This window comes from Podarcis tiliguerta, assembly GCF_965153285.1.
Source record: "Podarcis tiliguerta genome assembly, chromosome: 1".
NCBI classification, from domain to species: Eukaryota; Metazoa; Chordata; class Lepidosauria; order Squamata; family Lacertidae; genus Podarcis; species Podarcis tiliguerta.
In genome coordinates this window covers 51,915,150-51,942,993 of record NC_139534.1, presented here as the reverse complement: position 1 = coordinate 51,942,993, position 27,844 = coordinate 51,915,150, and the positions used below count along the sequence as shown (strand labels likewise).

General features: G+C 46.0%; 1 protein-coding gene across 4 annotated transcripts in view; it reads left to right on the top strand.

The window, feature by feature from the left end:
• Positions 1-20,800, top strand: part of WNT6 (Wnt family member 6) — a gene marked incomplete at its 5' end in the record, with an annotated part of 51,272 nt that extends 30,472 nt beyond the window's left edge. For 2 of the 4 annotated variants that reach the window (XM_083441703.1, XM_083441705.1), the window contains 3 exons: positions 12,822-13,037; positions 17,085-17,386; positions 19,806-20,800. In XM_083441703.1, coding sequence (XP_083297829.1) covers positions 12,822-13,037; positions 17,085-17,386; positions 19,806-20,267 — 980 coding nt within the window. In that variant the 3' untranslated portion in view covers positions 20,268-20,800. Of the gene's footprint in view, positions 1-12,816; positions 13,038-17,084; positions 17,387-19,805 lie in introns of all 4 variants that reach the window. The other 2 variants (XM_083441704.1, XM_083441702.1) reach the window with 1 other exon arrangement.
• Positions 20,801-27,844: the final 7,044 nt, after the last annotated feature.

The window sequence follows — 27,844 nt, the reverse complement described above, 5'->3', positions numbered from 1 at the left end:
TACCAGGCTTGTAATTCTGTCAAAAAATGAGATCAGGTTCGTCTGACATGACTTATTTTTCAGAAATCCATGCTGACTATTGGTGATCACAGCATTCCTTTCTAGGTGCTCACAGATTGTTTGCTTAATGATCTGCTCCAGAATCTTCCCTGGTATTGATGTTAGACTGACTGGGCGGTAATTATTTGGGTCCTCTCTTTTCCCCTTTTTGAAAATAGGGACAACATTTGCCCTCCTCCAGTCTGCCGGGACTTCGCCTGTTCTCCAGGAATTCTCAAAGATGACTGCCAGTGGTTCTGAGATCACATCTGCCAGTTCTTTTAATACTCTTGGATGCAGTTCATCTGGCCCTGGAGACTTGAATACATCTAAACTAGCCAAGTATTCTTGTACTATCTCCTTAGTTATTCTGGGCTGTGTTTTCTCTGCTGAATCATTTCCTCCAAATTCTTCAGGTCGGGCATTGTTTTCTTTATCGGAGAAGACTGAGGCAAAGAAGGCATTGAGGAGTTCAGCCCTTTCTGTGTCCCCTGTTTGCATTTCACCATCTTCTCCTCTGAGTGACCCCACTGTTTCTTTGTTCTTCCTTTTGCTACGAACATACCCATAGAAGCCTTTTTTGTTGCTTTTAACCTCTCTAGCAAGCCTGAGTTCATTCTGTGCTTTAGCTTTTCTGACTTTGTGTCTACAGGTGCTGGCTATTTGTTTGAATTCCTCTTTGGTGGTTTCCCCCCTTTTCCATTTTTTGTACACATCCTTTTTTAATCTTAACTCAGTTAAAAGTTCTTTAGATAGCCACCCTGGCTTCTTTAGGCACCTTCCATGTTTCCGTCTCATTGGTATTGCCTGAAGTTGTGCTTTTACTATCTCCCTCTTAACAAACTCCCAGCCATCATGAACTCCCTTTCCTTTTAGCATTACTGTCCATGGGATCTCACCCAGCACTTCCCTAAGTTTTATGAAGTCGGCTTTCTTAAAGTCAAGAAATTGAGTCCTAGTATGCTTGGCTGCTCCTTTCCGTTGTATAGTAAACTTCAGAAGAGCATGATCACTTGCGCCTAATGATCCTTCCACTTCTACCCCATTAACCAGGTCATCGACATTGGTTAGGACCAGATCTAAAATGGCTGTTCCTCTTGTTGCTTCTCCCACTTTCTGGACAATGAAGTTGTCTGCAAGGCCAGTGAGGAATCTGTTTGACCTTATGCTCTTGGCTGAGTTTGACATCCAACAAATATCTGGGTAATTGAAGTCCCCCATTACTACTATCTCCCTTCCTTTTGCATGCTTGGCCATCTGTTCCAGGAAGGCATCATCTATGTCCTCCGTTTGGCTTGGGGATCTATAGTAAACTCCCACAATGAGGTCACTATTATTCTTCTCTCCCTTAATTTTGACCCAAATGCTCTCACTTTGGCTTTGAGGTTCTAAATCTTGGATCTCTTCACAGGTATACACATCCCTGACATATAACGCCACTCCTCCTCCTTTCTTGTCTGGTCTGTTTCTCTGAAATAGATTGTATCCCTCCATTTTTACATTCCAATCGTGGGACTTATCCCACCAGGTTTCAGTGATGCCTATTATGTCATATTTAGTTTGCTGTACCAAGAGCTCAAGCTCATCTTGTTTATTTCCCATGCTTTGTGCATTAGTGTACAGACATTGAAGTCCATTAGTCATTCCCCCGTGTCTCTTATTTAAGGATTTTTTCCTCCCACCACTAGGTCTGCTTGCTGTTTGCTCCATTTGGTCTATGACATTTGGATGATCATCTTCATCAATTAATAGACTCCTACCTTCAGGAGCACTGTCTCCCTCCCCCACATTAGTCAGTTTAAAGCCCTCCTGATGAGGTTTCTTAGTTTTTTGGCAAAAACATTCCTCCCAACCGTTGTGAGGTGCAGCCCATCGCTTGCCAGAAGTCCATCTTCCAGAAACTGCAGTCCGTGATCTAAGAATCCAAACCGTTCCTGTTTACACCATTTGCGAAGCCAGCTGTTTACTTCCACTATTTTCCTCTCTCTCCCTGGGCCACGTCGTTCAACTGGGAGGACAGATGAGATGACGATTTGTGCATTTAATTGCTTCAATTTCCTGCCCAGAGCCTCGTAGTCTCTTTTGATCTTCTGGAGGCTATTGCTTGCAGTGTCATTGGTTCCCACATGAACCAAGAGGAAGGGGTATTTGTCAGTGGGTTTTATGATTCCTTGCAGTCGTTCAGTTACATCTTGGATCTTAGCCCCGGGGAGACAGCACACTTCCCGAGACCATGTTCTCCTGGTTTTCAGGATACAGAGGCAAGGGAAAACTGATTATAATTGGACACACACTCTGGACTTTAGGAAGGCCAATTCCGAAAAGCTGAAGGAGCTACTGGGTGTGATTCCATGGTCAGAAATACTCAATGAGAAGGGAGTCCAAGAAGAATGGGAGTTTCTCCTTTTAGAAAGCCCAAATGCAGACAATACCAACAAGAAAGAAAAGTGGGAGGCATCAAAGGAAACCGGTGTGGCTGCATAAGGAGCTTACAGATGAGCTGAGAGTTAAGAAGGGCATGTACAGTATAAGAAATGAAAGAAAGGGGAAATTACAAAGGAGTAGCCAACAGTTGCAGGGGGAAAGTCAGGCTGGCTAAAGCTCAGAATGAGCTCAGGCTTGCAAGAAAGGTTAAAAATAATAAAGAATGTTTATTTGGCTATGTCTGAAGTAAGAGGAAGTGCAAGCAAGTGGTGGGTCCTCTGTGTGGGGAACACAGAGAAATGCTATTGGGTGAAAGAGAAAAGGTGGAACTACTCAACACCTACTTTGCCTCTGTCTTCACTCAAAAGCAAAGTGATGCCCGACCTGGTGATAACAGAATAAATGATGTAAGGAAGGAGCTGCAGCCCAAGATAGGAAAAGAGGTAGTAAGGGAACACCTAGCTACTTTCAATGAATTCACATCTCCAGGGCCTGATGAGCTGCAACCAAGGGTACTAAAGGAGCTTGCGAATGTAATTTCAGAGACTTTGTGTCTATTATTTTTGAGATTTCTTGGAGAACAGGTGAGGTCTCTGCAGACTAGAGGCGAGCAAATGTTTTCCTCTTCTTCAAAAAGGGGGAAAAGGAAGATCAGGTAACTACCAACCTGTGAGCTTGACATCGATACCCGGGAAGGTCCTAGAACAGATAATTCAACAGTTGGTCTGTGAGCATAAGACCCAGCATGAGTTTCTCAAAAATAAGTCATGCCAGACCAATCTGATTTCTTTTTTTGATGGAATTACAAACTTGGTGGATCAGAGAAATGCTGTGGACATAGTGTATTTTGATTTCAGTAAGGCTTTTGACAAAGTCCCCCATGATATTCTCACGGGGAAGCTGATAAAATGTGGGTTGAAAGAGGTAACTGTTAGGTGGATTTGTAGCTGGTTGACTGACCAAACCCAAAGAGTACTCATTAATGGTTCTTTGTCATCCTGGAAAAAAGTGACAAATGGGGTGCCTGGGCTCATTGTCGTTCAACATCTTTATAAATGACTTGATTGAAGGAATTGAGGGGATACTCATCAAATGTGCAGATGACTCCAAACTGGGAGTAGCAGCTAATTCCGCTTCTAGTCGCCCACCAGGACTAGATGGACTTTTGGTCTTATCCTATTTATTTACAGTATTAAACTTATCTATTCTGCCCTTCCTCCAGAAAGAGTCCAGTGTCAATAATAAACGACAGCTGAAAACAGTTTAAAAACAACCTTCTAAAAAGATTTAACCGCGCTGGTGTCCTTATTATCCCCACAAGGTAGCTTAGAATGAGAGAGAGTGGCAGGCCCACAACCACCCAGTCAGGTTGGTAGCTGAGCAGGGTGGATTCGAACTCCAGTTCCCTGATCCAAGGACTGAAACCCTCCCCAGGAACGCTCACCACTGCGCCGCAACGGCTTACCGAGCAATTTCCGGGACTAAGTGCCAGTGACCCCTGGCTCAAACGGAGCCCTTGTTTACAAAGCATCACAGGAGTCCCTTATTACAGACGCCGCGGCATTAAAAACAACACAATCAACACCTTTCATTTCAGATGCAGAGTTTGACTTTTCTGCGGGGCGCCCCGTCGGTGAGCATGCAGATGCGCGCGTGCATGTTTTCTATACTTGTGCCCTGAAAAGTCTCAGGAGGGGGGAACCTTCGATGGGGGGGGGAGGGCTTGGGTCCACCACCCTGATTCACACCAGCCCCCCTCGCCGCTTGCTCGCCTCCCCAGCACCTCGGCCCCAGAGAGGCCCCACTCCGCTCTCGGGGGCCGCTTTCTGGGCGCAGGCGGGGCCGAGGGCGCGGTAATTGCAGACCCAGGCGAGGTTTGCGCCGGGGACAAGCTCAGGCAGGGCCCCGCGGGAGCTGTCGGCTTCCCCCACCAAAGCAGTAGCAGTTTGGCAGCATTTTTCTACCCTCGCCGCCTTCCCGGGGGTGGGGGACGGACGAGAGCTGACAGCTTCCTGTTGTCTTCTATTTTTCCACCCCCGCGACGTAGGTTAATAAAAAAAAGAGAGAGCTGCGGTGGGGCGCCCGCATTTTTCTCTCTGCCCGTGCCCTCGGCGCGCCGTGCGTCCTGGTCAGCGCGCAACGGGCGCAGCCGAGCTGGGCCGGGGGGCGGGCCTTTGGCGCTCTCCGAGGAGGACCACCGGGGGTGGGAGGGAGAGGAGGGCCGCTGGCTGGGCGCTTCCCCGTCGGATCTCGTCGGGGTGAACCACAGTTCAGCGTTTGATCCTCCGCCCCGGGGCTTGATCGTTATGTTTAAAAGGAGGACAAATTGTCCCTGCTTAATGATACCCTTGCCCAGGCCAAAACTCCGGTGTGGCGCGCAGCGGAGCGACCCCCCATCCCACCCCACCTCGCGCCACTCCACCCCCGACGCAGTAAAGTCTCAGCTCGAGATCGCCCGGGCTCTTGACGCCCAGGTCTAGAACCTGCTTTCTATGGCAGCAGCGGTCAGATGGGATGGATCTGGTGATGAAAGACTCTGGCCTCAGGGACTGGGACCCTGCTCAGACTCTCGGCTCAGTCATAAAGTTCAGTGGGTGACCTTGAGCCAGCTGCAGCCCCTCAGTCTATCTCACCTGGCAGGGTTGTTGTGATGATAAAATGCGGGGGTGGTAGAACAACCCGTGCCTGGACTGGGGATCCTTTTCAAGATGGAAGGATGCACGCCACACTGGGCAACTTTTTATTCAAGGGAGGGCACATGTGGGTGGTGGGTGAGGCCACAGGCAAAAGTGGATGGAGCAACCAAAGTAAATTTTATTTAGCAGACCAAGAAAAGGCAGGATGTATGCAATAAATTAAAGCTGCTTTGAGCAGCCACAGAGCAATTTTCCTCCGCAACTGAATATAACTGCAACCAGGTAGGTCCCTCCATACCTGATGGGCTCACTGAGGTCCTTTGTCAAGTACCCTTTTCTGGGCAATCCTAATTTCAAAAGTTAGGCAGACGGCTGCAGGGGAAAGGGCCATCTTTGCAGTGATGCCTTGATTATGGAAGTGCCCTCTCAGACTTGTATGCCTGGTTCGGCCTTTGTTACATTTCAGACACCAGGCCATCCTTTCCCACCAAGCTTATTACAATAGCTTGGGCTGTTTTAGAGTTTGTTATCTTTTTATATGCTTTTAAGGGGTGCTTTCTGGCTAGTTCTCCTGGAGCTTGTTGTATATTGTTTTGGATTCTAGTTGTGAGCTGCCTTGAAGATTAGAAATATTGGGAAGGAGGAATATATATGCTTGTGTGTATCCATGAAGGAGAGATTTTCAGGCATACATAAACCCCAGCACCTCATGCTGCAACTTGCAGTATGTGTGTGTTGCTGGAGGAATAGAGGGAGTTTTGATAATCCCCACCATGTCACCTCAGCCCTCCTAGTTGTTACCATAGTTGCTCTCATGATTCTAGAGCCTATGCAATTCCCTTTAGCTTGACTTGTATTACAGTGGTACCTCGGGTTAAGTACTTAATTCGTTCCGGAGGTCTGTTCTTAACCTGAAACTATACTTAACCTGAAGCACCACTTTAGCTAATGAGGCCTCCTGCAGCTGCTGCACCGCTGGAGCACGATTTCTGTTCTCATCCTGAAGCAAAGTTCTTAACCTGAGGTACTATTTCTGGGTTAGCGGAGTAACCTGAAGCGTATGTAACCCGAGGTACCACTGTACTTGATCCTAAAGCTAAGAGATAACCCCAGCAAATTGATAATATAAAGCTTGTTTTTGCTTTCACACACACATTGCACACACATCAGATGTCTGGCCTTACATATTTTACACTTTTTGTATTGGCGAACAACACCCCACCCCCAAAATGGACACAAACTGAACATCACAAAAGGTAGATTTATTATCCCTACATACTTAAGGTAGATTTATTATCCCTACACACTTTGAATTGTGCTCGGAAACGTACTGGGAGCCAATGCAGATCTCTCAGAACCGGTGTTATGTGGTCCCAGCGGCCACTAAGATCTCAAAGAATTGCATGTCCAGCCCTTGTGGCTGGAGAGAAACGTTTTGAGAATGGTCAGGTAGCTTTGTCCAATGCTGCCTTAAACGTATAGACTGGACAATGCATTCAGTGCACAAGGAGTGGAGCTTCAATGTCCTGAGCAGGTGACTGCCTCTCTCCATGGTGCTTATTCAGCTTCAACCCTTCTCCATCTTTCAGTGCCCATTGACTACTCTTATTCATGGCTGCATGGGACGGCTGCTCCAAAATCTGTAAAAATGCAATAGTTTATAATCAATTAATGATGTGCATTAGATATCATGAGACTAGCATTTGGGTTTCTTTGGTACCTTATCAAGCTCCTTATCCCCTTTTTTCTTTGCACAGAAGTTACACATCCTGTACTTGTGACGTTGTGTCAGCTATGGCATGTATCTAGCAAATATCCAGTTTGTCTCATGGTTCAACAAAGCGCCAGCTCAAGGGCCTGTTGTCAGTTTGCCCCTAGTTTTGTTGCAATCTGAAAAATATAGTCTCAACAGAGTCGTATGGTGTGATTAATCAGAATGTGTAGATTGGCTCATATTTAGCCAGACCCAGCAAAATTACAAAATTGATTTATGGAGGCATTTTTAACATGTACCAATAAATGGCAAATGGACTGTTTATTCTTCTTGATCTGTTGAACTCAGGACACATCATGATGTTTCCCATGGCAAGGAAAACTTATAATGCATCATCTCTATGGCTATAGCTGTGTGTGTGAACAACACTTTGGGGACATTGTCAAAACCAGATGATGCAGATTACCCACTCTGAATCTGAATGTGGGATTACATAATGCTGAGCACACATTCCAAATGGGAAACAGCTCAGAGTTGACTTTGCACAGCTCTGCAACCCAACGTACATACTCCTGAATAAAGAGAAAAGTACAACTTGGAAGCTGTCAGTGATTCTGTGGAGATGGCCAAAGAGTAGAGATGGTGATGAGGTAGAAATGCAGGGGGTGGCAAAGCAGACAGGATGTGTGGTAGAGCTGGGGGACGTCCTTGCACCAGAATGCTCTTCCTGGTTTCTGCTTCTTTGCTGTGCTTATGAGAACAGTGCCTGTTTGCAGTTCTTCTGTTTCCTTAGCATTACTGAAGTATGATGACCATTCTGCATTTCCAATCAGTACTCACTGGTACTCAGGTTTCCATTAAGTGCCAGATAGGTCTTATATATGTCTGATATATGGTATGAGGTTAGGCCTCTGGATACCTGCTGCTAAGGAGCAAGATCAAGGCAGGGCTGTTGCTGTCTTGGGTTTCACAGAGGCATCAGGTTGGTCACTGTGGGAAACAGGACACTGAATTAGATGGACCTTTGGTCTGATCCAGCAAGGCTCTCCCTATGTTATGAAGAGGTTGCATGTTTTTGTACCACACCCCGTTACACAAGGGATGCCTCATTCTAGAGCTATTGCCAGTATGATGCAGAGCAGAAGCAGCTCATGACGGGATCATAATGGATGGCTATGAAGATCGTACAAATAGAAAGTGCAGCACTGCCTGTGTGGTCTCATTCACAAGCACAGTCATTGCCTTCAAAGTTCATGGGTGGTGCACAAGGATTCCTTAAACCCTGTGCTTTATAACTTCCTCTCTGGACATGTACCCAGGTCACTGAGTTGGGTTGAACCATTACTGGAAATCCCCTGGCTGCCTCAGCTTCTCTAGTGACTCATCTTCTTCATTTTGATTCCTACAGAACTTGCTGAGAATGGCAGAAGATGAGCCAGGCAGTAAGGAGCCTTTTTGTGCCCTCTTATCCAACAAGATAGGCAGAGATCCAAGTGGGGAAATCCCCTGTAAGATCTGTTAGCTCCACTATCTGGGACTCTGAACAGGCTGGCAGTCTTCTGAATTTTAAGTGCTGCGATGCTGAGGTTTCCTCTGAAATAAGCTGCTATTTATATACCACCATCAGGTATCACACACTGTTAAGCCGCTTGCCACTAGGCAAAGAATGGACAATAATGAAACACTGGGCACAGCAGATTAATGTTATTCCTTGCCTTCCTGGTATCAATCCATCCCTTCCTAGCCCATAGCCCTGCCTCAGATATCTAAAATGCATTGCATTTCATGTTGCAGACTGAAAAAGTTGCATGTTTCTTTGATGGGTAGTAAATATGATGGAGGAAAATGTTCAGGAGTTGATGCACAAGGAAGCATGTGGGCTACACCAAGTGCCTGAGCACAGGGAGCCTCACCAAACCCCCTCTCTGGCCTTTGAAATTTAGCAGAAACATGGCATATTTTCAAGTTCTTCTCCATGACCATGAAAGCAGCAAAATTGTTCTTTTTAGAAATGAACATGGAGATTACAGTATCTGGATGTTGCATGTGACTGCATCTGACATGAAACAGGTTTGTAAGTTTCTCCCGGGAGAATTGAAGCCCCTTGGATTCTAGGGTGAGGAGATTCCTGGGACTAGCCTCCCCAAAAAGTTGACAACACATTCTTAAGTGTGATGAGTAAAACCCCTGCACTGTGAATCGTCTGGTAAACCAAGGAGGAAAGCTGGCATACAGCCAGAGCTTGTTTACTGGCCTTTATCATTTTTCAAGGCCAGCCAGCTGTTTCCTCACAAAGAAAGATGTTCCCCCTGTTTCTCTGGCTTGTGCTGTTCCCTACCCCAGAACAAGCAACATTTCTAGAATTCATGAAGTTGTATCCAACTTAAGTAATACACAGGGTGGACCTATTGAGAACAGTTATTATTTATGCGTAAATTAAGTCAATTGATTTCAATTGGTCTGCTCTGGGGTATGACTTGGTAAAATACAACCCACTGTGTTTTATGGACTTGCTCAGGACTATGGACCATTTTGCATAGAATAAAGTGATGGTGAGACGACCTGTTCTTAGACTATACCATGTCAGACTGTAGTTAAGAGTATTTATTTTTATTTTTAAAAACCCATTCTGTCTATAGAAAACAAGCATGGCTGAAGAAGAGATTTAGTGTAACCCTTTCCTTAAGGTTACTACATTCATGGAATTAAAAGAAAATATGGGGAAGTATTCAAAGATATACCGTATTTTTCGCCCTATATGACGCACTTTTCCCCCTTCAAAAACGAAGGGGAAATGTGTGTGCGTCCTATGGGGCGAATGCAGGCTTTCGCTGAAGCCTGGAGAGCGAGAGGGGTCGGTGCGCACTGACCCCTCTTGCTCTCCAGGCTTCGCGCACCTCTCCGCAAGCAGCGGGAGCCCAGCGCTGGGCTCCCGCTGCTTGCGGAGAGTTGCCTGCATGCTGAAGCCTGCGCGCGCTGAGCTCAGCGCGTCCAGGCTTCGCGCACCTCTCCGCAAGCAGCGGGAGCCAGCGCTGGGTTCCCACGGCTTGCAGAGAGCTGCCTGTTTGGGGGCTGGGGTCGGGGGAAGCTCGGGCTTCCCCCGCCCCAGCCCCACGCCTGGTGGGGAAATAATTCACCCCCCCTTTATTTCCCCCCCGAAAAACTAGGTGCGCCTTATGGGACGGTGCGTCCTATAGGGCGAAAAATACGGTATATGACCCACCCCCCTCTTACTTGTAGTCTGAAGTACAGCCCAGAATTCTACAACCCCAAGTCTCCTGTTCTATTCTGTGTAGAATGGTTCCCAGTGTGTAGAACAGCTTCCCAGTGACAAGTGAAGATCACCCTGCCCTGGCCTAAGGGGGAAAACAAGTCTCAAGTTATGTCAGAGCAATTTGCTAAAAGCCCACCTAAAAGTCAACTGGTGGTGATTTTTTTTTGGGGGGGGGGTCATGTGAAACAGCTGTCAGATTGAGAAAGTGGCAGCTAGGAAAAGAAATAATAATAATAATAATAATAATAATACCTTTATTGTCATTGTACAACCTGTGTACAATGAAATTAAACAAGCCTCTGCCCCCAAACACTCAATCCCTTTTTAAACAACACACCACCTCGCAAGTCAATTTCGCTGTTATTTTCCGTTCAACAGCCTAACAGTCCACGGATAGAAGCTATTTTTTAGCCTATTGGTGCAGCTGATTAAATATACTTCTATATCTCCTGCCCAAGGGTAGAAGATTAAAGAGGTGATAGCCGGGTGTGAGTAATCCCTGTGAATTTTTTTCACTCTCCTAAGGCAACGATCCCTTGCGATGTCATCTAGCGGACTCAAGGGACAGCCCATGATATCATGTGCTGTGTTCACCACCCTCTGTAGAGACTTTCTGTCCGTGGCTGTCAGGCCAGCATACTACACTGTGATACAATATGAAAGGACACTTTCTATCGTGGACCGGTAAAAGTTCATCAACTGTTGTTTAACATTATTCTTTCGCAAGACCCTGAGGAAATGGAGTCTCTGTTGGGCCTTTCTGACCACCTGAGTTATGTTGATTTTCCAAGTGAGGTCCTCTCTAAGGTAAACTCCCAGGAATTTAAAGGAGGAGACTGTCTCCACACAGCCCCCCCCCCCCCCGATATACAACAGGGCAGGTTCCCCTCTCTTCCTCCGGAAGTCCAACACCATCTCCTTTGTCTTACTAATATTTAGGTGCAAGTTATTCTCTAAGCACCATGTAGATACTTTTTGAACCTCCCCCCTGTACGCTGTTTCATCTCCGCCTGCAATTAGGCCCATTATGGTAGTATCATCTGCAAACTTAATAATTACTGTGGATGGATCAGATGATATGCAGTCATAGGTGTACAACGAGTACAGGTAGGGACTTAGCACACATCCCTGTGGGGTGCCAATGCTAAGCTTCAGGGAGGGAGAAGTAACAGTCCCAATCCTCACCGTTTGTGTGGATGCTGGTTCTGTATATACTGGAAGTAATTTCATTGGCTAAACACAATGCAGAGCTGGAGGGTCCTTTGATGTAAGCCAGCATAGCAATTCCTATGTACCGGTACTTAAGATGAGGACAAACCACAGGCAATGAGTGCTTTTTGCCCTGTTAGTGAGTATTTCCAGGGCATCTGGTTTGCCATTGTTACAGACAGCAAGTGTGCTTCAGTCTGACCTAGCACAGCAGATGTTTTTGTTGTAGTAGTTAGGTATTTTAGAACTTTTGTAATCCATTCTTCACCTAAAGGGCCCAGAGCAGAGAATAAATATTAAAACAAAACAATACAAATATATATAATTCAAAGTACAGTAAAGTCACCAAGTAGGAGCAGAAACGATACGCACTTAGGATGCTCCTCAGAGAATGAGGTTTACGCTTATTCCTGGGACTTTAGCTAGGATTTACATCAGTCATCCATATTCCTTGAAAATACTGTCAAACTTTGAATACAATAAAGTGTTTTTTTAATTACTTATAAGAGCATTTGTATTGTAAAATACTCAACCCCAATGCTTTTTAAAGTTGGCTTTGCATCCTTTTAGAAGACTGCATTCTATTCTGCCTCCTTTTTCTCATTAGATCAGTGTAAGTTATTTGAGTGTCACCTACTCTAAAACCTCAAGGCATTACTATGAACAAAATAGGAAATAAAGCCCATAAATATGATGGACTTAAAAAGGAACATCAATAACCCAACCCAAAGCTATGTAGGGGGCGCCTCCCTGTCCAAAACAACAACCCCAATAAAGAACAATTGTCAGCTGGAAGATGTGGACTCAAAACCCCTACTAACTGTGCCACTATTAAAACTAATAAAATTGCAACAAATTTACTTAAAATCAGAGGGGAAAAAAAGTCTTCTTGTTTCTAGACTGGCTTTGCATAGACATCTGGGTTCAGTGGATAATTTTATCATTTTGGGGCTTTCCCAGATGGTTGCTATTTGCAGGTGGGATTCAATCACCTGCTGACAAATTAAGGTTGCACAATTAAAGCTGATTGGAAGGTCTTGCGCAACAAACCTGCTTCCGCAAAAGACAGACTTTTTGAGAGAAGGAAAGTGATAGAAAAATGCACTGGGACATGGGCGTAGCCAAGGGGTGTAGCCCGTCCCCCCAAATCCTCAAAAAGTATTGAAAAGCATTGAAAATACTCAATTAACGGAGGTTCTGCTCCTCCCACCCAGCAGAAGCCTGACCCCCAAACAAAAGCAAATCTCCCAACAAAAAGCTCAGCTTGCTATGCCCATGCACTGGGAGGTGTGGCATAGCACTTGTCTTGATGCTACATTGTCTAGCTTCCCTGCATAAGATCAGAATGAATGCTCATTTAATAGCCAACATCCTCTAAACTCCCTGCAAACAAATCAGGATTAATGCTCAATGAAAATGTCCCCTGGAAAACACCCAATATCTTTGATGCCTATCCTAGGCCTAACCATTTCTATGTAGCTAGAGTGTTTTTCCTTTTCTTTTCCCTCCAACCTCTCCAGGGCAGTGGGCAGCCCATTGGTCATGGATCCCAACAGCATCTGCCGGAAGACCAAGCGGCTGGCTGGGAAGCAGGCTGAGCTGTGCCAGACGGAGCCTGAGATCATGCAGGAGGTGGCCAAGGGGGCCAGGCTGGGCGTGCGGGAGTGCCAGTACCAATTCCGCTTTCGTCGCTGGAACTGCACCAGCCACAGCAAATATTTCGGCAAGATCCTACAGCAGGGTGAGCTGTTGTTTGGGGAGGCAATTTCTCCCTTTGGGATTTTCCCAGAGACTAGAAGGCAGGTCTAGCTCTACCACTGGGCAAAGCGATGCAGAATCAGCAGAAATGCTTTTCTGTCTGGCCACATCGACACCATACATCTAAAGCAGTATCCTACTAAGCAGTCATGGAATCCCCAAAGAATCCTGGGAAGTGTCGTTTATTAAAAGTGCTGACCACACAGAGCTGCGGTTCCCAGAGCCCTAAACAAACTGCAGTTCCCATAATTCTCTATGATAGTTAAAGTGGAATAGGAGACCTGGTGTGCGTGTGACCTTCTGTCTATGCCTGAATGCTGAAGTGTATCCATGAAGAGAAGCGTCCCCGCCCCCCGCTGTGATATGCTGAAAAGTACTGAGGCCTCCAGACAGCAACCATATTTTTCAGTCAGCCTGCAAAATCTTCACACGTCACCAGCTTCAACTTTGTGTGTACACAGAAAATATGTCAAGGTGTGAAGTAGTCTGCATTCTGCATGTCAGTTGCCACATGCATTTCATAATTTGCATGAAACGTACATGTCTCTGCAGCTGTTGCATGTGATGATACACACAAGGGTTTCAAATCATTTCCAGCACCGAAGTGCTTTCCATGTTGGAAAATATTGGGAAGAAACCTTTATATGCTCCAAGCCCTACAACTAATTTCATTTATATCATTTATAAGGGAAGAAGCGTTATCCATTTTTCTGAAGGGCTGCAACATGGTTGATTAATTGATTGAAACCTTTTTTATCAATTAAAAATGTTCCTCCAGGCAGCTGATATTTAAAAACAAATTGTAATTATTTTAATTGCTAGGTACTTACAAAAAACCACAGTAGCAGGCTCTTCTCAGAAGCAGCCCTCCTTTTCTCATCCAAAGGAAGAAATGGCTCTTTTAAGATGCCTGTTGTGACATGTGCATAGATCACTGAAAGGCAAAGGAAATGTGCATTTTATGTATAGCTACTGATTTATTCATATGCAAATGCACACAAATTTAAGTGACTGATTTAAACACTTGATTTACTGACTAAGATTTCTTTAATCTGGGGACAGTCCTCAAAATGAAACTGGGTGCTGCCTTTCATTGCTTTGTGCATGAAATCAAGGTCACTCATGGAAAAAACAACACTTTCCCTGTCCAAATATTTTCTGCACTGTGGCTGGATGCAATAGCCAGTGTGGTACGGGAATTAGATGTTGGACTAGGACCTTTCTGGGATACATTTTCCTAGGTGGGGGGTTGCCTTGTGTCTCCCCCTCCCCTCGCTCCCACAGAAGGCACAGGACAACACTGCATTAGAGTATGTGAGGCAAGAGAATTGCTGGGTCCTCAGGGCGGCACAGGTTATTGCTACAGGCCGAAGGTTTACTGCTATGACATGTCTCACTGTCCTTGTAATGAAGCAATTATGGGTGCTCCCAGACAATACAGCAGCTTTTAATAAAGCCCAAGAATGTATCCGTGTCTGGGAGTGATTTACTGCCCCCCCATTCCGCCCCCCCCCCCAATTAGACTGTGCTCCTACATGTCCTTATAGCTTCCTCCAGGCTTCCCAGCAACCTGACAGAATAGGGGCCTGGGCAATAAATAACACACACCCCAGGAAGCCCCCTTGCCACAATACTGGATGGTGTTGTTTTTTTTCCAGCCCTGCCCCAAATGTAAGCAGACAGGCAGGTCAAAAGGACAGGGCAGGATCCTGGTGCACTGCCCTAGGGCCAGCAACAGGCACACTATGGGCACGACTAATGTTGTCAGGCTCATAAAAAGGATTCGTAAAAATAAGAGCCACCTTTTTGAGGAAAATTTCACAGGACGTTTTGGACACCAACTTGGGAGGTCAGTGTTATAATTTCTGTATACTGGAATACACAACAGGGGCTCTACACATCCCACTCCCAATACCTGCAAAAGTTTCAGGGTGGACATACTGCTCTGCTTCTGATCAGTTCATGTCCCATAACTTCCTACTTAAATCCTATAACTTTAAACCACAAAGTTACTCATGCTGTTGTTTTTCTTGATTTTGTTGTGCCCTTTCAGATGGCAATAATACAGTAATACTGGGGAAGCATTGCAATGCAACTAATAAAGCAGAATAGTACAGGGATGATCCAATATAAACCCACTACCAATGCACTATTATTGCAATAATAAGATGTTGCAAAACGCAGCCCCCCAAATCCCCACACCCTCACCAGTCTATACGGGCTTATACACAGTGGCTGCCATTTCTATTGAGAGCACATGCTGACGATGACAATATTTCCCTTAGATATTTGATCTTCAGAGCCCTTTCCAGCCAGAGAAGAAGCCCATCTGGTGTAGTTCGAAACCTACGGAAGTAAAAGAATGGAAGGCTCTTTCCCTTGTCGGTCATTTCACTCCCTAATTAGCAAGCCGCGGCATTCCACCTGCCCTTCTCCCTTGGACATTTACCGTATATGTCTTAAGGCGACGATTAGAGTCCAAGGGACTAAGCAAGTGAACCTTGGTGGCGGCGGAGCATGGATAGAAACTGGATCGGGGGTGGTGTTGCTTGTGCAACGCAGGAAGGTATGCTCGAAGATGCTGCGGGCAAAATGCATGGGAACTTGTTGCTGCCGAGCCGGGTAGCCGGCCACGTAAAGGAATGCCCTCCTGCAACGCAGAGAGAGAAGCCCGCCCGTTTTCATCCCGTCCTCCCTCCGTGTCCTTCGCTCCTGGTATCTCAGCCCGGCGGGCGGCTCCGGGTTTGTAACAAGCCGGGCGACTGCTGGCAAAGTGAGAGGAGGAGGGCGGGCGGACGGGAGTGACTGAGCCCCCGGCGGGTGCGGCGCCTGGTGCCGGAGCAAGCAAAAGGAGAATCCCCCTTTGGCTGTGGCAGGTCCCGGCATGGCGAGGGATGCCTGGAACTCGTGTCCCGCGGCGGAGGGGCGACTGGCGCCCCGCTGTCAATAAGAATCCAGGTTATTGGGGTGGAGGAGGAGGAGGAGAGCGGGGGGAGGGGCATTCCAACCCGGCCTTGCCCTCTGGTTGCCGGGCTCGGGCAGCAAAGCAATTCCTTATTGGAGTAGATTGATTTTTCTACCCGCCGCGTTTTCCGACGGGCTGCTGAGCAAGAAGAGCTCAACCGGGGCCGCGCAATTCTCGTCCGTAGCTGCCGCGCATTTTTCGCTGAGATTTGCGCGGGATAATCTCCCGCCGGACTGTGCCGGGTGAGGCAACTATGACCGCCTCCCGCTCTGCCGCGCTTTGCATGGCACCCCAAGCTGCTGCCTCACTCGGGTTAAAAACAAACGAACAAAAACAGCCAGTGGTGGCCACTCGAGCGGCAGCCTCTTGTCCAGTCAACCAGCCCTTGTGTCCCCTCAGCTGGGAAAGCTGCAGTACTTCCTTCCTGTATAGTCCAGTCCCACGCAGCCGTAGGCAGACATTTAAAGCCCATCGCTCCAAAGAATCCTGGGGGCTGTAGTTTACCTTTTACAGAGCTACAATTCCAAAAAACCCATAATAAATTACAATTCCCAGTATTATTATTTTTTTGGAGGGGGGAGTGCGTTCACTAGTTTTAAAATGTCACCAGCGGGCCTACTGATTACAGTGGGCCTTACTCCCAGCATAAGGCTGCAACGTTAGATTCTACAGATAGCTGGAGTTTGAAGTTAATATTGGAGGCCGAGATAGGCCTCTTTGGGTGATAGCTGACTGGAGGCAGGGCCAAGAGGTTCTTAAGCCTGGCAACTTAGTTCTACTAAGGAGCAGAGTTTACTTCCTCTCACCCTACTTTTAAAATGTGTTTAACAAAGGGGAGGCAGAAACTGAACAGGTGCACCCACCCTGGAACTGCAGTGGGGGGAATCTTCACTGGTTGGATTTCTGTTTGTTATGCTTTTTTAAAGGCCATGCTTTTTGCCAGATTTACCCTTGGCAGGCCCATGAACTAGTGGCTTGTTTGTTTGTTTGTTTAAACCTGACTCCATTTGATGTTCTCCATTTCTTTCTTCTTCCCCTGCTCTGCCCTCTCACTCTCTTACACAGATATCCGGGAGACAGCCTTTGTCTATGCCATCACAGCGGCCGGCGTGAGCCATGCCGTCACCCAGGCCTGCAGCATGGGCGAGTTGCTGCCATGCGGTTGTGAGGCGACTCGGAGCCGGTCGCCTCCTCTGCCCCCCGCCATCACAGGGTCAGAGGGCTCCGCTTGGGAGTGGGGCGGCTGCGGGGATGATGTTGACTTTGGCTATGAGAAATCCCGCCAGTTCATGGACGCTAAGCGCAAGCGTGGCAAGAGCGACATTCGAACTCTCATTGACCTGCACAACAACGAAGCAGGACGCCTGGTAAGGGCAGCTTCCCCTCACTACGTGGGTATCTGGAATCCTCTCTCCACAGGCAACCCGGCCTTCTTCCTTGGTGGGTGGGGAGAACCGTGACTGCCCTTTTAACTTGCCAGAACATGGCCTGCTTAGGCTTAACTTGGCTGCCCGTCATATCCTCACTTCCACTCCAGTGACACAGCCCTGCCTTGTGTCCAGACCTATTTCTATGGTCAAGGTCATCACCCCAACTGCTCTCACACAGCTTGAGCCCTCATCCGGTTCTAGGGCTAAGGATTGCTGTTATGCATGTGCATTTGGCCATGCTCTGTTCCATGCAGTAATGGGGCAGAGTATCCTGTGGCTACAGCAGCATGCTGTAGTCCCTTTTGCTTGCAGACACTGTCACTACTGCTGCCATGTTATCTGCTAATACTGTACAGGCATGTGCACATAAAGCTGGAGGTAGGGGCTTTAGGACCAACAAGTGGAGAAAATCAGTGTAGGTTTTTCTGTTGGGCATATTTTCTTGGGGTAATCTGTTGGTGAGTGAGGCGAAAGCCAGCGGTGGCCCAGAGCCAAAAGTGGAAGGGTCCACCTCTTTTCTCCCCATTCTTTCTGACACCCCTTTCCTCTCTCCCCCCCCCCGTCTCTCTCTCTCTCTCTCTCTCACACCCACACCCACCCCTGAATTTCCTCTCCCTCTCTCCCCCTGCCCCCTGCCTCACTGCCCTGCAGGCTGCCAGAAATTGGGTAGATTGCTCATCCCAGAGGGCTGAATTCAGCGCTTGCAGAGGGATTAAAAAAATTGGCCAAAGGCCACATAAAATTAGATCAAGGGCTGTAGCCTGCAGTGGGTGGCAATATAGGGCACAAGTGCCACTGCCAGGTATTTGGCCATCCCTGTCTCACTGGGCTTCATTTCCATGGTACAGCAAGCCAGAGTTCCTGCCCCAACACTATGCCAACTATTAATTCATTTGAAATATGTGTAGAACAATTTGGACACTTTTTACTATTGGGAGTTGGAGGAATACTTCCCTGCCAGAAGATCTGTACACAGCTATACCATAAAATCCCACACATCAGAGTAACAACTGATTATCAAAAGTATTTATACCCACCTCAAATTCATATCTAAAAATCATCCTTTAGCTGATCAGGCCTGCTTTAAGCTGTTGTTCCTTAACTTTAGTTGGCCATCATTTTTAATGGTGCAAAAATGCTAGAGTTGGATGAAGTGTTTATTCCCAACTCTCCATCCCAAGCATGCACTCTCTCTCTTACCCACCCACATCAAACTCTTTGTATTTTCCCTCCCTTTCTGCAAGCTTGCTTCTAACTTCATGATTCAACCCTGGATGCCCTATAACCAAAGCATGTTCCCTTGATAGGCTAGGCATCTCTTTCAACCTGCCTTCATTGCCTGCCACCTGAATTTCCCTCTGTAATCTTTAGGTATCCTCTTCCTCCTCCTGCCTCTGCCTGTCTTTTCCATCCCCTCAATCAGTCCTGGGGCTCATCCTGGATTACCACCAAAAACATACTGGCTGGCAGAACAAGAAGATTTCATGATCCCCATCAGAACCATCAATTTATCAATGGATAATAATACACAAGGCCAGAGGGGACAGTTAGACAGTTTATGAACAGGTATGCAAAGCAGACAGATCTATGCACTTACATGCTTAGAGAGCTCATGTGATGTAGTACTGAAATGTGGGAGGTGCATGAGCCTGGATCAAATCCAGTAGCAACAAGCTTTGTAGGGGTAGATTTAGGCAACTGGCAATTTCAACCCACCACCCTCAATATGAGGATAATAATACTGGCCTACACTGCAGGGTTGTTGTAGAATTCTTGATATAGCATATGTAAAGCGTTCCAAATGTTCCAGGACTGTATCACATAAATGCTAAATATTACTGTTGTATTACATGCTCTCACATGTAGAAGAGGGTAACCCAGTCAGAGTCTTTTGGTCCATATTCAGAATATGGGAAGGAGGTGGGGACAGGGAACCTAGTTCTCCTGAGATATTATCTCCTTCATAATCTGGCTTCTAAAGCATGGTGCTGTTGACACCACCTCCCTCCTCTTTTGTGAATGTAAGGCACTGATAGGCAATGTCATTCTCAGGGTCTAAGGGCCAGAACACAGTAATCTGACTGTGGATGACATGCATTTTCATTTTCTCTTTTAGGCTCAAAATGAGCTTTCTTGACCCCACCTTCCCTTGTAGTTGAAAGCAGCCTTTGCCAACCTAGTGCCCTCCAGTTGTCTTGGGCTACAGTTCCCATCAGCCCCAGGCAGCATAGGCTGATGGGAGTTGTAGTTCAGCTCTGTGGTGAGCTGATTTTGATTTTGCCACTTTCACCATTGCAGTGTGTTCTTGGAGGTATGAATTGTTTTCTCCAATGGCTGTTTCTTTTCCTCCTTCCAGGCAGTGAAGAACCACATGCGGACAGAGTGCAAGTGTCATGGACTTTCGGGTTCCTGTGCATTACGCACCTGCTGGAAGAAGATGCCGCCTTTCCGGGAGGTGGGTGACCGCCTCCTTGAACGCTTTAATGGGGCTTTTAAAGTGATGGGCGGCAACGATGGCAAGACACTCATCCCTGTGGGACGGAATATCAAGCCCCCGGACCGGCAGGACCTCATCTACTCTGCCGACTCACCTGACTTCTGCGTGGCTAACCGCAAGACGGGTTCGCTGGGCACGCGTGGACGAGTGTGCAACAGCACCGCCATGGACATGAGTGGCTGCGACCTGCTATGTTGTGGGCGCGGCCACCACGACGAAACACTTCTCCTGGAAGAGAACTGCCTTTGCCGCTTCCATTGGTGCTGTGTGGTGCAGTGCCGGAAGTGCACGGTACGCAAGGAGCACAGCTTATGCATTTGAGTGGGTACAGAAAGGACACTGGGCAGGGATGGCCCAGAGCATGAGGGCAAGGATGATGCCCAACTTGCCACAGAATCCAAAGACAGGGAGCATACTCAAGCCTGCTATGGGTTTGAGGGAACATGGATCATTCTGGACTGCCTTGGATCCCCAGAGCATGGAAATGGATTGTTTCTGAAACCTTGGTTCCCTGCAGTTTCCAGCACTTGTTGGCTATAACCTCCTCTGTGGCAGGCCCTGCGCCTCCATTACTCATTGACTGGACATACACTCCTGAAGACGGGAGACTGGTGTCACCTGACATTCTCCCATCACCATCCCCAGCATCTTGGTCCTATGTGGGTCTCTGTCTATAGGCCATGCACAGTTTCCCTGGAGGGAAGTGTTGTGCCTCATTTATTAATGGATCTTTCCTGTGTTTGAGAGAACAGCAGAGGTTTCCCTGAGCTTGACTGCTCGCTCCCATGGCTTCCTTGCCCCCCTTCAGCTGGGGCTGCTGTTTCTTTCTGCATTAATAAAGCTATTTAAACTAACAGTGTCTTAATCCATTGTTGCAAAAGGAAGTGTTCACAAGTGCACTTAATACAGATGAGTATTTAACTAGAAGTTTAAACTATTTTCTTGTTCATCCTATAGGCATCTGGTTGCTCCACTGTAAGAATAGGATGTTGGGCTGGTTGGGCCTTTGGTCTGAACTAGCAACAGGGTTTTATTATGTTCTTATCTAATCAGAGCATTTAGAGTGGTATGAAGGTGACTTTGCCTAACATTAATGCATTGCTGTTAAGTGACCTTGGGAGCATGTCCAAGAGTGTTGATTATGTCTCTTGCAGGTCAAGAGCTCCTGTGGAGTTAGAGATGCTGGGGTTGAATGGTGATGTATTTGATGTCAAGACCACTCAGTTAGGATTTGGACTGATTTGGTATGAAAGGCATGTCCTATATGTTTTGTAGCTTTGCAACAGTGTTCCTTATTTACATTGTCAAAGTCACTTGTGGAAAACCTCTAGCACTTCACTTGTGCAGACGAATAAGTGAGGCTCCCAGCAGGTAAGTGACATGCGCAGGTAGGTCACACACATTCATCAAGGAGTCATCACACACAATCATTCATCAGCCTTTTTTTAGGTGTGTCAATTTGGGGGAGGTCTAATAATAATTATTATTATTATTCATCAATTCTTTCTCTTTCCCCCCTCCTAAGCTGCCTCAAAAGAATAAATTAATGCCAGAACCCTCATTCTCTTTCGTGCATGGAGACACGAAACACAGAATTCTTCCCTAATTAACTTATTGATGGCAGCTTGAAGAACCTTTTTCCCACCAGAGGGCGCCAAGGGCTTAATGTAGCATTGCATTTGCTGAGAAAGAAGCATTCTGGGTTAGACAGCATTGCTATTGTGAACTTCCAGGTGTGTGTGCCCTAGCAGAGTGGGTCAACATAGTCCAAGAGGGTGCATGGTCTGTTTGCTTTCTCCTGATGAAGCTCCTACTCCCATCTGAAGGATGAAGCCTCTTTGGACTGATTAGCTGTGCATCAGATTTATGCTGATGGGTCTACCAGGTGCAAAGATTCTACTAATGAGGAAAGGTGTAGAATCTACCAAAAACTGGAAGCAATAGTATTTGGCCTGGTTTTGTTGAGATCAGAAGTGGGATTTGGGGGAGTATTAAGGACCTGTCAGCATGAGGAATTGTTTCTTGTTAAACTTCCCTTGCAGTTTTGTAATCACTGCCTTTGAGTCGTCTTTCTATGCCTATTTCTTGATTGCGATCTCCTCTGATGTTGCACTGACCCTAGTAGTCATGCAGATTAATCATGCACCTGCATCTGTTACTGGCTTACACACTATGATCTCATGAGAGGTGTGACAGCCTTGGCCTTGGGAACCTTAGTGCTGGAGGGGAGCAGAGATAAAACTTGGAAGACCTAAGATTCTGAGCGCCAACATCTATACAATTTATGTCAGTAGAACACAGGCTTCCAAGCAGCATTTTGTCAGTGCATATTGATTGCTCAGCAGCCTCAGATTAAAAAAGATATACCAAATCTATATTTATGCCAATTCAAACTGAAAAAAGATCCCCACACCAAAGAAAGAAGCCTAGTATTATATGGCTTGGTGAGGTGGGAAGCTGTGGACATGCAATCACATATGAGGCCATACATGCTGCTTGTTTGCATATGGGCAAACATGCATGTGGGCACATACACACAGACCTCTACTTGCCCTCTGTTGGTTCATTGCTTCCCCCTGTGCTGCAGCTGGGATGTGTAGAGCGGGTAGCTCAGTGTACCATGACGGGGATAGGAACATCTGATTCTCCCAAAGTGAAGCCATGTGTCAGCCTCACCACAACACAGGCAGATAATGAGAGGTTTCTCCCAGCATGGTGGGAGCAGCAAAAGGGGTTCCTCTGGGCTTTCTTGCCCCAGGCGTTACTAGAGGGTTCATTGCAGGTCACAATGGAACTTCCCTGCTATCATCATCATCATCCGGCTTGAATTGTGGTTTTCAAACTGCTCCCTGACACTGGGCAGGAAGGTGCACACAGAAGCAGCAGTCAGCTGGGTTTAGGGTGGGGTTTTCTTTTTGTAGGATCTTCCCCCCACCTAGAAGTACGGTATTCAGTCTGCCCTTTTCCAGTTGCTGGAAATTGCAAGGGAGGAGCAGTTTTGCACTCAGGTCCTGCTTGTAAGCAACTGGTTGGCCACTGTGAGGAATGGATGGTGAATTAGATGGACCTTTGGCTTTATCCAGCAGGGCTTTTTTGATTTGTTTTGTTATTACTGCTCTAAGTCTCTCCCAGACTCTCATGCCTGTGGTTCCAAGAGCAAGGGTCTCCTTGCTGTGCTGTGTGTTATCGCTGAATTTCCATTTTCCTACAATGGGTTTCAGTTATCACATATGACCTTACTTACAAATACGATAAAAACCATATAAGAAGCAAGTAATGCAGCAACAGAATCAAATACAATGCTGCCTTGCCTTGCCATTCAGACACATATTCTGCCTTCATCTATCACTCCACCAACCCCCTCAAGTGGGTCTTTTCAGCTTCCTGTATCATAGGACCAGACCTGCTTATAGCTAGCCTCAGTTTCCTGCCCCCCATTCCACCCCTCCCCTCCCCAGCTTCAGTTCAGTTCCTGGTGCTGTTGAATTTCAAGTCTCTCCTCCCACGACTTCCCTCCAAGCATCCTGGGAAATGTAGTTTCTTAGAGGTGCTGGGAGTTGTAGCTTTGTGAGGTGCAAACCACAGTTCCTAGGACCCTTTGCAGGGAAGTAATATACTTTAAATGTATGGTGTGTACTGCAAAATCCCCACCTGAAATAAAAGTCCCTCAACTTCTTTGTTGCAGAGTTGTTAGGTTTTTTAGGCACATCACCAATTTCAGAAGACAGGGGAAAATGTAATTATTGCGGATTGTTCCTCAATACGTTCTACTGAGAGTAGACCCATTGTAAATAATGTGCATAAGTTCATTATGTCAGGGTCTACTCTGAGTATGGCTAATGTTGGATACAAACCAGCATTCAGAAGACAGAGAAATACAGAATTACGTCAAACATGACCCTGTATGGTTGCGGCTTCGTGTTTTGTCCCGCCTTAAGTTTAGGTTTATATGATTTTTTAACCATAGGTCATTACAAACCTAATTGCACAGTATAAAACTGTATTAAAACAATATAAATGGTGAAAATACTGAAATAGTAAACCAAATAATCAAATTAGGATAATGACAAGTGTCACCATGACGGTTGCCAGTGTTAATTTTAGTTTCTGCACTGCCACAGCAAATAAAGAAACAGGGCGGGTGACAGACATGTTTCTTTTGATCTCTCAGTAAAGGACAATTTTTTGTTCAGCTCATTCCCAAGGCTATAAACTGGGACGGCGGAACAAAAAATTTGGTGTTCTGGAATGTATAAATGAAACACCTCCATGAAAAATATCCTCTACACAAACATTGGTTAACTGAAAGCTTGCCGTAACGTCCCTCCAACGTCTGAAAATCTTGGAGCCATAATAAAGGCTATACGTAAGAAAGAGCAGTGCTGGATTTAGGGTGGTGCAGGCAGTTCCCCTGCACAGGGCACAAAGCTGAGGGGGCGCAAAATGGATGAGATCAATAATTGAGAAGATCCATTTGGGGGCGTCAAATTTTGGCCTCGCACAGGGCACCATGTTATGAAATATTACCAAAGGCCATCGCTGAAGAAGAGCATAAAAGAAAGGTATCACAATATTGGACCCTTTTGTATATGGAAAAATAATAATGATTCATCTTCATGCCCTGATGAATGCTGTAATTGTTAATTCTTCTTTTTAACCAAAATTTACTATGCCTTGCCTCTGTTTCTACTTAAGGAAGTAAATCTAGGCCATCCTACTGATCTAAGCTTACACACTGCTGCACTCAGTTCACATTAACTTTTTTTCCTAGCTAGAAAGAATGTGGATTCTTCATAAGGTAGGGCTTAAGCCAATGCAGAATGAGGGTTTCATTAGCAGATCTTAAAGCCTATTACTGTTCACAGTTGAGCTACTGGAATGCCTTGAGGCAGAGCAAGGTATGATCGTCAATTTTTTTTGAAGGCTTTCAAGGGAACTAATGCTTTCACGTCCCCACACCTAGAGTTGACAGAGCTATGGCGTCATCTTTCTTGTGAATATATTCAGTGCCGGAATTACTAAGCTTCCACCTGTTCCACAGGTAAAGTTCCACATTGCTTAAGAAGTTTTGAAAGTTTTAAATTTAACAATGTGCTGGGGTAGCCAGGAGCATTTTCCAGGGAAAGTATATCCAGAAATGTAAAGGTTTTGACCTGTTTAATTACATGCCCATCCATAGTCTATCTGCACCTGGGGCAGGGGTTGTGGTTGTATTTTACGAAACACTACAACTTTTGTTTTGGAATAAACTATGAGTAATTCCTTGCAGAAACTTTGAACATCTCGCATTAGCCTTCTCCAGTGTATTTATGTATGTGAAACCAAAACAATATTGTCAACATGCATTAAAATAATCAACTATGTTCTAAAATGGAGACTAGGAAATATTTCACCTCCTTCCTGTTCACTTATTATTACATAAAACCTAAACAAAAATGAGAACTGGCAAACAGTCTTGGTATACATCTCTTTCAGTAGGTATTTTATCAGAATTGAATTTCCTTCTATTTCTACTGGAATAGCCAAATTGCAGCAGGTTGCCAGGAACAACAGAAGAATCACCAACAGCTTAAGTGCTTCCTCTCTCCCCACCTGTAGAACACTGAGAAAGTACCACCAGAATCAGGAATGGCCCCAAAGTGTTTGGTCATTTGTGGTAATGGGTGCACAGCAAAAATGAAGTGATTCCACTGATAAGAACATGAATCTGTGCAGCAATAAGTCAGCTGTACTAAACATGGAAACAGCATAATGCATGTGAGTAACTTGCGAACAATACATGTTAATGAGAGCAATATTGCTCCAAGCAACATCACAGCCAGACACTCAACACCATAAGGCCACAAGTGAGCGAAATAGTGAGGCCAGGTTCATGCCTTCATTCAGCAACGTACAAAGACAGAACCACATGTCCCTACAATGAACATATTTACCGGTAGTTAGGCAGTGATGCAGAATGGGAGGCACATCCAACATTGTAGTGCCACAAAAAGCTGCCAAGTTACTTAGGCACACCAGTCCTCTGTGAATTAGCTACTTTGAGGGGAGAAATTGTAATGGAGTCTGGGGGTGGAGAGAAAGACCTGCTGCTCGAGTGACTGTGAAATCATCTCTTTCGCTCTAGTAAAACAGCAGCAGGAAGGGGATACCTTCACTTGGAACCAATTATGTCATTAAGGTTTGGAGACAGATCAAAGCACTTCCCTTCATATTTGACTGGAAATTGATGTGTGTATTTAGGATCCCCACAAGCATCTGCACTTCTCAAAGCAGCTGTTGTGGTCTCCCACTGGCAGGGGAAGTTGTGGGCCTAACCAGGTAGTGTGGTCCTCAGGTGGGAGTTGGTACCAAGCAGGGAGGTGACTGACACTGAAGACTGCGGAGAGACTAAGTGGTTTCTACAACAAGTATGGGTGATGGAGGAGGAGAAAATGCCAAAAAACAAATTTAGTTTGAAGAATCACACTTTCCTAGCAATTTTGTTTCAGTGGAAATTCCCTGAAATGTGATTTTTTAAAAAGGCTATTAATAGAAGAATAATAAATATAATCTGTTTATTAATTTTGTTCAAGATCAAACCAGTTTTTAATTAATAACATATGGTCCTTGTGAATAAACTAGCAATTAAAAAAAAACCCTGCTTCAGGTGTTCAGTTTGGGGGTATCAAAATGCTTGTCTGCATAGGCATATGTCTGTGTGTACCAAAAATGTGACCAACACATGTTCTGCAACCCCCTCAGCTCCAAAAACAACAACAACACACATTTCACTTCGAAAGGTGTATTTCATCCAGAGATTTTCTACTGGAAGATAGGCCCCTGGTGTGCCACACATAATCTGAGCAAGAAACTCAGATGAATGTCTGAGTTACCTTTTGCGGCTTATGTAGCTACAAACACATTATGGCTCAAATAATATTCAGATGGTGTCTCATAAAGTTCAATCTCTGAAGTGAAACAATTCCGGGCCTAGCCAGGGCAGGGGCGTTGCATTCCATTTCACTGCCTGAGGTGAAACAGGAACGTGACACGCCACTGCAGCCTCCCTGACCTGAGTTGTGAAGGGACAGCGAGTTCTGGCAAGATCTCATGAAATCTCACCAAAATCTCTTGAGATCTCATGCGAGATCTCACAAAGTTTTGAAAATCTCTCGTAAGATTTCAGAAGCCAGTGCTGCTGTCAGCAGAGGCAGCAGGGCGGGCAAGGTTATCCAAAGCAGCTGCCTCACCCTGCCTCGCAGATTAGACAGCCCTGCTCCATTGGCAGAATTGTCCTTGTTCCTACTCTCTGCTTCCTCTTGACCAAATTCCTGATCCACAAGAGGACCTCGGCTCTTTTTCCTTCCTCAGGACTCTCTGGAGGAGGGGGAATGCGTTTTAAATGTATGGTGAGTCTGCAGCCATCACCTCCTATCTCTTCCCATCTACCTACAGCCTGAATTCGTGTCACAGTGAAAGAAGCTTCCTACAGGGCAGACTGAGAGGGATTGAAGAGGGTGAGGCCTAATTTTCAGCTTTCATTGCTCCTGAGGAGACAAAGACTAGTACTTTATCTGGGACATGGCAGATTGGCACTTAAAGGGGTGTTGTTCTCAATGGAATGAACTCAAGACTTTCCTCTTAATTCCACTGTTGATTGTTTATCCTGCCCAACCCCATCTCTATGGAAGGAGATCAGATTAGAAAGTCTCTGGTGAGTCTGGAAGAAAATCCAGCACTTTCTGTGATTCAGCTGCCAGTGCTGTTGAGTAAGGCCCCTTTATTGCTAAGGTTTTATCAGGGATCTCGAGACCCTTGAAGGGCATTAAAGGGCCTAATATGCAAATCTCTGTTGCCCTAAACCCTTGCCTTGTAACTAGAAGGCTGATATTGAAAGGTGACTTCTTCTGGGTCACTTT